General features: G+C 39.6%; 1 protein-coding gene across 2 annotated transcripts in view; it reads left to right on the plus strand.

Annotated features, from left to right (window-relative positions):
• Positions 1 to 3,928: 3,928 nt before the first annotated feature.
• Fas3 (fasciclin 3) overlaps positions 3,929 to 12,395 on the plus strand; it is a 626,467-nt gene continuing 618,000 nt past the window's right edge. The window contains exon 1 of one of the 2 annotated variants that reach the window (XM_076526397.1): positions 3,929 to 4,304. In XM_076526397.1, coding sequence (XP_076382512.1) covers positions 4,214 to 4,304 — 91 coding nt within the window. In that variant the 5' untranslated portion in view covers positions 3,929 to 4,213. The remainder of the gene's footprint in view (positions 4,305 to 12,395) is intronic. The other variant, XM_076526399.1, reaches the window with a different exon arrangement.

The following is a 12,395-nucleotide window of genomic DNA, read 5'->3' on the forward strand; positions in this document are numbered from 1 at the left end:
GGCTCGAAGGTCCCCCGAGATCCCACGGGCCTCGAATCCCCCGCGTCTCGTTGCGGCGAGACCTCGCGTGACCTTGAGATCACGGCGGACAGACGTACCTCTGGACCAGGTCCGCGGTGCCCGAACAGGTCCATCGATCCGGCTAATCTCTCCCGTCCGGCTCCTAGCAGGTTCTACTAATTTGTCGCCGGTCCGATTGTCCCCCCATTAACGTTTCTTCGTCCGTAATCTCGCGGCGCAATCCGTCAACGTCACCTACGGCTTCCAGGTTGTTCGTGGCCCGTCGTTATCGCTATCGCCCCCAATCCATTTCTATCAGTTCCCATCGATCTACGTTTCGAGCGGCGCTGTCTCGTTCTCCGAGCGTCTCTTACGTCGTCCTCTCGCGAGCCGACGATATACAGGATGTCCGAAATGTTACCGAATTCGGGAATCCAGAGGTTCCCGAGGTCATTCCGAGCAAATTTCTCCTTGGCGCGAATGCAATCCGCCGCTTCGTTCGCGAGTTATTAACGAAAAACGCCGAGGCCCCGTCTACGCTCCGCCCACGCTCTACGATTGGCGCGCGTTTCTCGCCGATAACTCGTTAACCAGGCCGCGGAGAAAAATTTTGCAAAGGAAACAGTTACTTGGAATGACCCGTGGAATTGTTTGCCGACTTCAGGAACACCCTGTATCGACGTCCGTAGCCTTGGACCAATCGGTCGTTAGCTAAGAACGTTCTATATGCGAAAGGCGAGTGGACCGGCGCGGGACAGTCGAAGGATAGTGTGACACGGACCGCCACGCCAATGGGAAGCTACGTGACCCAACGGTTGATGTATATCCACAGGTAGCCTGACTATGCCGGCCGAATATTCAAATATTTACTTTTTCCGGCAAAAGTCGGCTCACGGTACGTCGATCGTATCTTCGCGTGTCCGGTATTGTTTGCACGTACATAATACGAACGGTACACAGCCTGGCAGGCTCGACTTTTCATTTGCGAATCCAGACATTAGCCCAGGATGGTTCGCGAAATCGATTCCACATGCGCCGGCCGACGAGAAATCGTCCGGATATTAATACGGCCGTTCTAATCGTTCCTCCTTTCCTTTTGTCAGCTTATAGTCCCATCGATGCCGCCGATTATTAACTTATTTATTAGATAATTTATTGTATTGGACCTTCTTGACAAAAATATAACTAATTATTTGTAATTCAATGTAACTTATAATGTAATCATTCATTTATTGTAGTTTTATCCGTATTAATTTTTGGAAATTTATCAGCTTGGAAAACTGTGTTGGATTTAGAGTTAGTAATTAGAGTTTGTAATTTTATATAGCAAATTCTTGCAATATATTGCAGCTGTTGATATTTAAAAGACTGATTTATCAGTAGCAAGACTCAATTTTGGAAATTAATTGACTTGAAAAACTGAATTGGATTTTATAGTTGAAACGACTTAGAGCGCAAAGAATCGAGTGCAGAATACAATTAATTATGCTTAGCATCGTTTGTAATTTTATGTAGCAAATTCTTGCAATATATTTCACCTTTTTATATTTAAAAAACTGATTTATCAGTCGCAAGACTAAATTTCGAAAATCAATTGACTTGAAAATCTGAATTGAATTTTATAGTGAAAACGATTCAGAGTGCAAATAATCGAGTGCAAAATATAATTAATTATTTTTAGTATCGTTTGTAATTTTATTTAGCAAATTCTTGCAATATATTGCAGCTGTTTATATTTTTAAAAAAAACATCAGTCGCAGGACTAAATTTCGAAAATTAATTGACTTGAAAATCTCTGAATTGAATTTTATAGTTAAAACGACTCAGAGTGCAAATAATCGAGTGCAAAATATAATTAATTATTTTTAGTATCGTTTGTAATTTTATTTAGCATATTCTTGCAATATATTGCAGCTGTTTATATTTAAAAAAACATCAGTCGCAGGACTAAATTTCGAAAATTAATTGAATTGAAAATCTGAATTGAATTTTATAGTTAAAACGACTCAGAGTGCAAATAATCGAGTGCAAAATATAATTAATTATTTTTAGTATCGTTTGTAATTTTATTTAGCATATTCTTGCAATATATTGCAGCTGTTTATATTTTTAAAAAAAACATCAGTCGCAGGACTAAATTTCGAAAATTAATTGACTTGAAAATCTCTGAATTGAATTTTATAGTTAAAACGACTCAGAGTGCAAATAATCGAGTGCAAAATATAATTAATTATTTTTAGTATCGTTTGTAATTTTATTTAGCATATTCTTGCAATATATTGCAGCTGTTTATATTTAAAAAAACATCAGTCGCAGGACTAAATTTCGAAAATTAATTGAATTGAAAATCTGAATTGAATTTTATAGTTAAAACGACTCAGAGTGCAAATAATCGAGTGCAAAATATAATTAATTATTTTTAGTATCGTTTGTAATTTTATTTAGCATATTCTTGCAATATATTGCAGCTGTTCATATTAAAAAAAACATCAGTCGCAGGAGTAAATTTCGAAAATGAATTGACTTGAAAATCTGAATTGAATTTATAGTTAAAATAACTTAAAGTACAAAGAGTCAACAATGAAAACAATAAAAGTGCATTCTCGAGTTCTTTTGAACTCGGCCCCGAGCTCGTCAATTTTCAAGCGAATTTAAATCGCGAATTCAACATCGAGCACTGCGCCATTCTAGTCTCCGTCCGACGGAAATCGCATACATTTCGCCTAGTTCCAGACATTCTAGGAATCGTTCGGAGCCTGCTATTATACGTTTCACCAGTTCCACCAGCCCCCCCCCCCCTCCACCCGAGTCCCCGCGCTGCAAATGATTTTCTCCTTCGAGCAACCGCGGAAGGAAAAAAGCGCGGGCCCGTTAACTGCACTTGCAAGCATAATAAAACCCGGCGATTCCTTTCCCCGTATTCCCAATGAAGTAATTATCAAACGGGGAACCTGTTCGATTCAACCTTTCACCGAGAGAAGAAACCGTTAGGCGAGAAAGGAGCGTCGCGTTCAAAAATCAACCGATTACTCTGAAATGATCCATCGCGATTTACCTCGGACAGGCTAATTGCGAGAGGCGAGGCAATTTATCAGCCGGCAAGACACGTTTACTAGGCTTTTTCTCAAACGCGGTAATACGCCTTGGGATATCTTGCTTTATTATTGGAGCGTGAAGAATTTTAGTCAAACTATTTTAATTGCTTCGCTTTGTAAAATTCTGTTGCTCGTACTTTTTTTCGTTCTTACGAAACCGTTTCAGTTATTTTCTTTTACGAGACTGTACCGATCATCTTATTTTACGAAACCGTTCGAGCGATTTTATTTTACGAAATCGATTCAGTAATGTTTTTATTTTATTTTATTTTGTTTTATTTTATGAATATGACTCAACGATTTTCTTTTACGAATTTATTTCGATATCTCGACGCTTGCTGCAACTTTTAAATAATCAATTACTTCGCTTGCTATTTAATATTAAAACGAATAATTATAATATCGTCATTCGTAACAACGCGCGTTACGAATCGCCGCCCAGTCTTACAGCTTTCTCGCGGAGAAGTCTAAATAAATAAAATCCTGTCTCAACGGTCTCGCAGAACGACACGCTTCTAATACACGGTATACTTAACTTCGTAGAGAGTCCAGTTGACGGCGACGTCCGAACTGCAAGAATCGCGGGCAAGAAAAGTGGTCGTATGCAGGCGTGGCGGTGTATCTCCGCGGTGGAAGAAAGCCGGGGATGCGCGGCAGAAAATCAACGCGTAATACCAGGAATACGGTAAAGTGCGTGTGCAGGTAGGCTAGGCACGAAAGTAGGTACACACCGTGAACGTGAACGATATCAAACGGCGCTATCGGTTATGGGGTGGGGGATCGCGGCGCTCGGGCGATCTCGGGTCCGCCGATCTCGCACGAAGCCGGCGGAGAGCAAAGCGCGCGGCAGACGGTCTTCGCGCGCCGAGCTATCTGGTTGGCATTCGCGTCGAGTCGGGACACACCGTACCATCCGAATTCGAGTTCGTAAACGTACCGTTGTCCAGCGTATACGAGAGAAATAGTTCACCGTGTATACAATCACCGTTCGCGACCAAGTTCTGTGCTCCGTTCATCCGAGCCGTTTCACTACGACGACGACAACGACGACGACGACTACGACGACACGCAGTTTCTTCGCCGCCGAAAAGGAAGTTAGACAGTGGGTTGTTTTTGTGATGTGCACGACGAGATCGACGATGACCGCGAGCAAGACGACGATCGCCTGGGCCTGCCTCATCGGCCTCTTGTGTTCAACGGCTGTTAAAGGTGCGACCGAAGTTTCACATTTCTATCTCCGAGCGACGCTTCGCGGTCGCGGCAACGCGCGCCCGATCTCGCACCGTTTCATAACCTCAACAACACTCTCAAATGATTCGGAAACCGTATACACGATCGGCGGACGTGTCGCGATCGATAGATCCGGGAAAGACGGTGGTCGTGATCGAACCGATCGCGCGGATAATCCCGCGACGGAATCGCCGTCGATCTGTCAACTAGACGCGCGGCGGCGTTGCCGCGACCGGACGCTTTCACTGGTACCTCGAAAAATCGAGGGACTTCCGGTGTCCCGCCATAACGATCGCCGGTGACGCGGCAATTCGCGCGCGGTCCACTGCTAAGGTCAAGCGACGCGAGATCATGGTCGTTTTAATTGTGGGGCAGATGCGTGAATGGAAATGTGACTTGAGGCGAAACCATTTCCGTGGGAGTCTCCGTGCTTCGTCCACGCTTTGACGTTGCGAAGAGATCTGTAGATCGCGATTTACTCTTTCGTTTTTGTTGACGTTCTTGTTCGGTTAAATTAATGCGCACCGATCAGCCGTACAGTCTGAATTAATGGCACGGTGTCGCCGTCGCGGTTTCTCGGCGTTTCAAACCGCGTTTTCTTTCTTTTCTTTTCTTTTTCTTTTCGATGCAACCGTGCGGCACACGTTTTCGTTTGTTTTCGCCGGTTAGTTGCGTTCCACGGTGGCCTGAAATATTTTTAATAGCGAAAATAATTCCAGCCATTCGACACTTCGTAGAAAAAATTGAGTGAACTTTGCAATCGCGTCGGACGCGAAATTTTCGCGGCGTTCGAAATCGCGTCGGATCGACCGAAGGATGCGGAAAAGTTGCGTCGATGGCTCGCATTAGTGGAGCCGCGGCGTGTCACGAAGTTCGCAGCGTCGGCTGCGAAAAATTCCAATTTTCCGTTCGCTTTATTAGATCGCGTAGAAACGTCGATCGCGCGGTGCTCGATAAAAGATGATTCAGAGCCGCTTATCTACGCTGTTTATCGCGGTTTTATTAGACGTTATATTATTATCATCATCACGTTTCGTAAAATAACGGGGCTGCTTCGCTGAAATTTACGACGGACTGTTCGACTCGCCGTTAGAATGCAACGAACGATGTCCGCCAAGGAAATCGTGACAGAGAGTCTGAAAGAGAATCGTAATCGTGTTTTACGCGGCGATACGCTGTGATGCGCGTACCCCTCGTGTTTACACGATTCGCATAATTAATAAGCCGTCGTCAGTGATCGTCTATAACCGGTCGAGTGCTTCGAAATCAGTATTCACCCTTCTGCCAATATCTGCGTTTTTGCACTTCGAACTTCTTACCTTCTCGATGTCACGCGATCATTTTTTATTATTGCGCTAATTTTACGCTCTTTTCCATTCTTGTTTCGTATAACTCTGTTCTTGATTCACAACTGTGACATCCTTGTTTTTCATATTTTTATTCTTGCTTTGCAACTGTTCTGTCCTTCTTGCATTGCAACAACTCTATTTTTGTTTTATAGAATTCTAGTCTTGCTTTGCAACAACTCTGCTCTTGTTTTACATATCTTTATTCTTGCTTTGCAACTGCTCTATTTTTGTTTTAGTTCATCCTGTTCCTCTTGCTTTGCAACAATGCTATTCTTGTTTCACAGAATTCTAGTCTTGCTTTGCAGTTATATATTCTATTTTTCTTTTAGTTAATTCTGTTCTTGCTTTGTAACAACTCTATTCTTGTTTTTGAGAATTCTATACTTGTTTTCCAGAATTCTATTCTTGCTTAGCAATTCTTCTATTTTCGTTGCACTTAATCCTATTCTTGTTTTGCAATTATTCTGTTTCTGTTCCGCAGAATTCTATTCTTGCTTTGCAATAATTCCATTCTTGTTTTATTTAATTCCATTCTTGCTTTGCAACTATTCTATTTTGTATTAGTTAATTTTGTTCTTCTTATTTTGCAATAACTCTATTTTTATTTTAGTTCATTCTGTTCTTCTTGCTTTGTAACAACTCTATTTTTGTTTTATAAAATTATAGTCTCGCTTTGCAACTGTTTTATTTTTGTTTTACTTAATTCTATTCTTCTTGCTTTGCAACTATTATATCCTTGTTCTACAGAATTTTATTCTTGTTTTACAACTGTTCTATTTTCGTTTCACAGAATTCTATTCTTGCTTTGCAATCATTCTATTCTTGTTTTTTTAATTCTATTCTTGCTTTGCAACTATTCTATTTTTGTTTTAGTTAATTCTGTTTTTCTTGCTTTACAACAACTCTATTCTTGCTTTGCAATCATTCTATTCTTGTTTTGTTTAATTCTATTCTTGCTTTGCAACTATTCTATTTTTGTTTTAGTTAATACTGTTCTTCTTGCTTTACAACAACTGTATTCTTGTTTTCCAGAATTCTATTCTTGCTTTGCAATAATTCTATTCTTGTTTCACATAATTATATTCTTGTTTTACAACTATTCTATTCGTGTTTCACTTAATTCTATTCTTGCTTTGCAATCATTTTATTCTTGTTTTGTTTAATTCTATTCTTGCTTTGCAACTATTCTATTTTTGTTTTAGTTAATACTGTTCTTCTTGCTTTACAACAACTGTATTCTTGTTTTTCAGAATTCTATTCTTGCTTTGCAATAATTCTATTCTTGTTTCACATAATTATATTCTCGTTTTACAACTATTCTATTCGTGTTTCACTTAATTCTACTCTTGCTTTGCAATCATTTTATTCTTGTTTTGTTTAATTCTATTCTTGCTTTGCAACTATTCTATTTTTGTTTTAGTTAATTCTGTTCTTCTTGCTTTAGAACAACTCTATTCTTGTTTTCCAGAATTCTATTCTTGCTTTGCAATAATTCTATTCTTGTTTCACATTATTATATTCTTGTTTTACAACTATTCTATTCGTGTTTCACTTAATTCTATTCTTGCTTTGCAATCATTCTATTCTTGTTTTGTTTAATTCTATTCTTGCTTTGCAACTATTCTATTTTTGTTTTAGTTAATTCTGTTCTTCTTGCTTTACAACAACTCTATTCTTGTTTTCCAGAATTCTATTCTTGCTTTGCAATAATTCTATTCTTGTTTCACATAATTATATTCTTGTTTTACAACTATTCTATTCGTGTTTCACTTAATTCTATTCTTGCTTTGCAATCATTTTATTCTTGTTTTGTTTAATTCTATTCTTGCTTTGCAACTATTCTATTTTTGTTTTAGTTAATTCTGTTCTTCTTGCTTTAGAACAACTCTATTCTTGTTTTCCAGAATTCTATTCTTGCTTTGCAATAATTCTATTCTTGTTTCACATTATTATATTCTTGTTTTACAACTATTCTATTCGTGTTTCACTTAATTCTATTCTTGCTTTGCAATCATTCTATTCTTGTTTTGTTTAATTCTATTCTTGCTTTGCAACTATTCTATTTTTGTTTTAGTTAATTCTGTTCTTCTTGCTTTACAACAACTGTATTCTTGTTTTCCAGAATTCTATTCTTGCTTTGCAATAATTCTATTCTTGTTTCACATAATTCTATTCTTGTTTTACAACTATTCTATTCGTGTTTCACTTAATTCTATTCTTGCTTTGCAATAATTCTATTCTTGTTTCACATTATTATATTCTTGTTTTACAACTATTCTATTCGTGTTTCACTTAATTCTATTCTTGCTTTGCAATCATTTTATTCTTGTTTTGTTTAATTCTATTCTTGCTTTGCAACTATTCTATTTTTGTTTTAGTTAATTCTGTTCTTCTTGCTTTACAACAACTCTATTCTTGTTTTCCAGAATTCTATTCTTGCTTTGCAATAATTCTATTCTTGTTTCACATTATTATATTCTTGTTTTACAACTATTCTATTCGTGTTTCACTTAATTCTATTCTTGCTTTGCAATCATTCTATTCTTGTTTTGTTTAATTCTATTCTTGCTTTGCAATCATTCTATTCTTGTTTTGTTTAATTCTATTCTTGCTTTGCAACTATTCTATTTTTGTTTTAGTTAATTCTGTTCTTCTTGCTTTACAACAACTCTATTCTTGTTTTCCAGAATTCTATTCTTGCTTTGCAATAATTCTATTCTTGTTTCACATAATTATATTCTTGTTTTACAACTATTCTATTCTCTCGTGTTTCACTTAATTCTATTCTTGCTTTGCAATCATTTTATTCTTGTTTTGTTTAATTCTATTCTTGCTTTGCAACTATTCTATTTTTGTTTTAGTTAATTCTGTTCTTCTTGCTTTACAACAACTCTATTCTTGTTTTCCAGAATTCTATTCTTACTTTGCAATGATGCTATCTTTTGTTTCACTTAAATCTATTCCTGCTTTGCAACCATTCTATTCTTGCTTTTCAACTATTGTATTCTTTATAAAATCTTATTCTTGCTTTATGTTGGGATTATGGAATGAAAATGAATATGATTCTAATACTTTGCTTAAAAGGACTTTATTTATTCTGTTTAATGAGAGAAGGTATATGAGCGAAACCGATCGAGCGATCAAACTCTACTGAGTGTCCGGTAAGAAGAAACGCTTCTTTTATACCCTTTTTGGGTTCGTCGTGTCCACCAATCAGAGACGTTTTATTTGTCGCGTCTTACATTGTATACGTGACGCTGGGGCACGAAGTACATCAAAAGGTACCGGCGATGATGTATCGCGGCATCTAATATTAATAGATTACGTCACCGTCGATATCTTAACTGAAGATATCTTACTAAGTAAACTATAGATTAATTTTTGTTCGAGGCTAAAATTTCAACACTTTACAACTATTCTATTCGCTTGTTTCACTCAATTTCATCCTCGCTTCACAACTATTCTTGTTTTACAGAATTCTATTTTCTCTCTCTCTCTCTCTCTCTCTCTCTCTCTTTACAACTATCCTATTCTTGTTTTACTCACTTTTATCCTTGCTTTGCAACTATTGTATTCTTGTTTCACTCAATTTCATCCTCGCTTCACGACATCTATTCTTGTTTTACAGAATTCTGTTTTCTCTTTACAACTATCCTATTCTTGTTTTACTCACCTTTATTCTTGCTTTGCAACTATTGTATTCTTGTTTCACTCAATTTCATCCTCGCTTCACAACAACTATTCTTGTTTTACAGAATTCTATTTTCTCTTTACAACTATCCTATTCTTTCACTCATTTTTATTCTTGCTTTGCAACTATTCTATTCTTGTTTTACTCAATTTCATTCTTGCTTTACAACTATCCTATTCTTGTTTTACACATTTTCATTCTTGCTTTGCAACTATTGCATTCTTGTTTCGCAACTATTACGTTCTTGTTTTACTCGATTCTATTCTTGCATTATACTCATTCTATTCCAATTGCCCACAATTTCATTCCTGCTTTACATCAATTCTATTCTCGTTTCACGCAATTTCATTCCTGCTTTACATCAATTCTATTCTCGTTTCACGCAATTTCGTTCTTGCCGCAATGCCTGTCGCTTCGACCACAAAGGTTCTTACCCTACTTGGACAACAATCAAGGCCGATCATTTTTCCGCAAAGTAGCCGGCGTCCATTCGAACCCCGTTCCCACCGTTGCGGTATTTTCCCCTTTTCCGTTGATTATAATGTAAAACTGTTGCTTGCCTGAGTAAGTAGATACGAAACCACCGGCGCAGTATTTATCGATCTAAACCTAGGAGTAGTAATGTTCCGCGTCGCTCAGCCACCGACGATTTCTTCTATTTTTTTCTTTCTAAGCAATAATCGAATAATTTTAACAATAACTCATAAATGCATCTTTGCAATTAAAACAAATCAACGACGCGTCGTTCCGACGGGATCCGTTAACCTTGGCGTTAACGGTTGCGACAAACAAATTGGAAATTTTCAAGAATTATTTAAAACAGGTCGAACGTGGAAATGATTAATTATTATTAATTATTTTATTACTTGTTGTTCTGGCCAAGTTAGAGAAGATATTTGATATTTATTTCCTTTATTTAATTTATACTTCTTGCAATTAACTGGGACGATTTTTATTCCGGCCCGGGTCAAAATTGACCCGAACCCCGGCGTCCAGGTGTTGAACAGATCGGATATCCGTCTCGATCGAAGTGGCTCCGTTCCAAAGGGTGTCCACATTGCGTTCGCGTGCACGACCGTGGACAACACGTTGTTTTCGCTGCTATTTCGTTAATCCGATTTCGCCCAACTTTTTCGTAACACCGCGGCGGACCTTCCGAAGGGTTGTCCGCGGGACTGACCACCCCGGCGAAACAGCGGGGTGAGAGAGAGAGAGAGAGAGAGAGAGAGAGAGAGAGAAAGGGAGAGGGGTGGTCATTGCATCACGGGAAATCCTAATCTGCCGCACGCGCGCCGCATCGCGGAACGCAAGGGACGGAAACGCCCCGCGCGCACGGAAAGTTTAAGGTCGCGTTTACACGAAACGCCTTTCGCTCCGCCGCGGCTCGTGCTTACCTTGAGCGCGCGAAGAAAGGTCGCTGCTTAATCTGACGCAATCGGAATCGGTCTAAAGATAGCGGACGCGTCGGCTCGACGTCGTGGATCGTCGGCGACGCGGCCGACGATCGGTTCTCGGCGAGTCGCTTCTCGACGGAAAAACCGCTCGGACGACGAAAAGCAGTTGCTTTTCCGTAGAATATTGACGCGCGCGCTGCTCCAAAAATTCTCCCGGACATCGCGGCCGCGTGTTTACCTTGCAATAATCGATTCGGTGGTCGCGTGACTTTCCTCGGCTGTTTCGACCCAGTTCCGATCACGGAGAGAACCGGTCCATGTTCCTTGTTTTACTAATTAACCAGTTTGCTGTGGTCGACGAGTATACTCGTCATGGAGGAGTGACGGTATTTTGTCTCACGACGAGTATACTCGTCTCGACAGGAAATACTTTCGTTTCTCCATGACGAGTATACTCGTCGTGACACAAAATACCGCTACTTCTTCGTGACGAGTATACTCGTCACGACACGAAATATTTTAATTTCTTCACGACGAGTATATTCGTCACGACGCGACGAGTATACTCGTCGTGGAGAAATGACAGTATTTAGGGTCGTGACGAATATACTAGTCATGGAGAAATGACAGTATTTCGCGTCGTGACGAGTATACTCGTGGAGAAATTACAGTTAGCTGTTTTTGACGAGTATACTCGTCGTGGAGAAATGACAGTATTTCATGTCGTGACGAGTATATTCGTAATGGAGAAAGTACAGTTAGCTGTGTCCGACGAGTATACTCGTCGTGGAGAAGTAGAAATATTTTGTGCCACGACGAGTATACTCGTCGCGTGTAAAAAATAGCGAGCATTGGCTATTTATCCAGTTAGCTGTGTTCGACGAGTATACTCGTCACGGAGAAGTGGCAGTATTTCGTGTTACGACGAGTATACTCGTCGTGGCTATATAAATTATCCAATATTACAAGTAACAACGTCAAGCAAACAAGTAAAAATCAGTAATATAAAATTTTATAAAATAACATTTTATAAAATGACACTTGCTCTGTGTTCGACGAGTATACTCGTCAGTCGTTACTCAAAATTGCACTCGAATAACTTTCATTCCTTATAAACAGTAACAATAATTAATTCCGCATTAAAAAGACACGACGCGCCGCGAAAACACATCGAATACTTCGTCTTCGATTTTCGCGCACCTCGGACAATTCCGCGTTATTATACTTAATAACCTTGTCCAGCAAACGTGGAGATAAGAGGATCGCGGAGGCCGCGAAGTCGGAAACGCGATGATTTTTGCTCGCGGTTGCGAACGTTTTATCGATGATGACGTAGCGCCGCCGCGTCCACGTAATTGTTGCGCGATCCGTCGCTGCGATAAGCTTCGAAATAACCTCTGTCCAGCGTGTGCAGCGGGAAGACGCGCGTTATCGGAGAGCGCGTCGATACCGGCGATAATGCGTTGCTCCGAGGTGTGATATTTGTTCGCGCGCGCGCCACGTTTGTTCCATCAGAGTAAAAGGCCGGCCGAATTGATCGCGCGCGGTGAAATTTGTTCTCGAAGAATGCCGATTATGCAACGCAACGAATCACCAGACTGTTACAAAATCGCCGCGCGCGCGCCGATCTTTGCGG

Source organism: Megalopta genalis, chromosome 14, assembly GCF_051020955.1.
Source record: "Megalopta genalis isolate 19385.01 chromosome 14, iyMegGena1_principal, whole genome shotgun sequence".
In the NCBI taxonomy this organism is placed as follows: domain Eukaryota; kingdom Metazoa; phylum Arthropoda; class Insecta; order Hymenoptera; family Halictidae; genus Megalopta; species Megalopta genalis.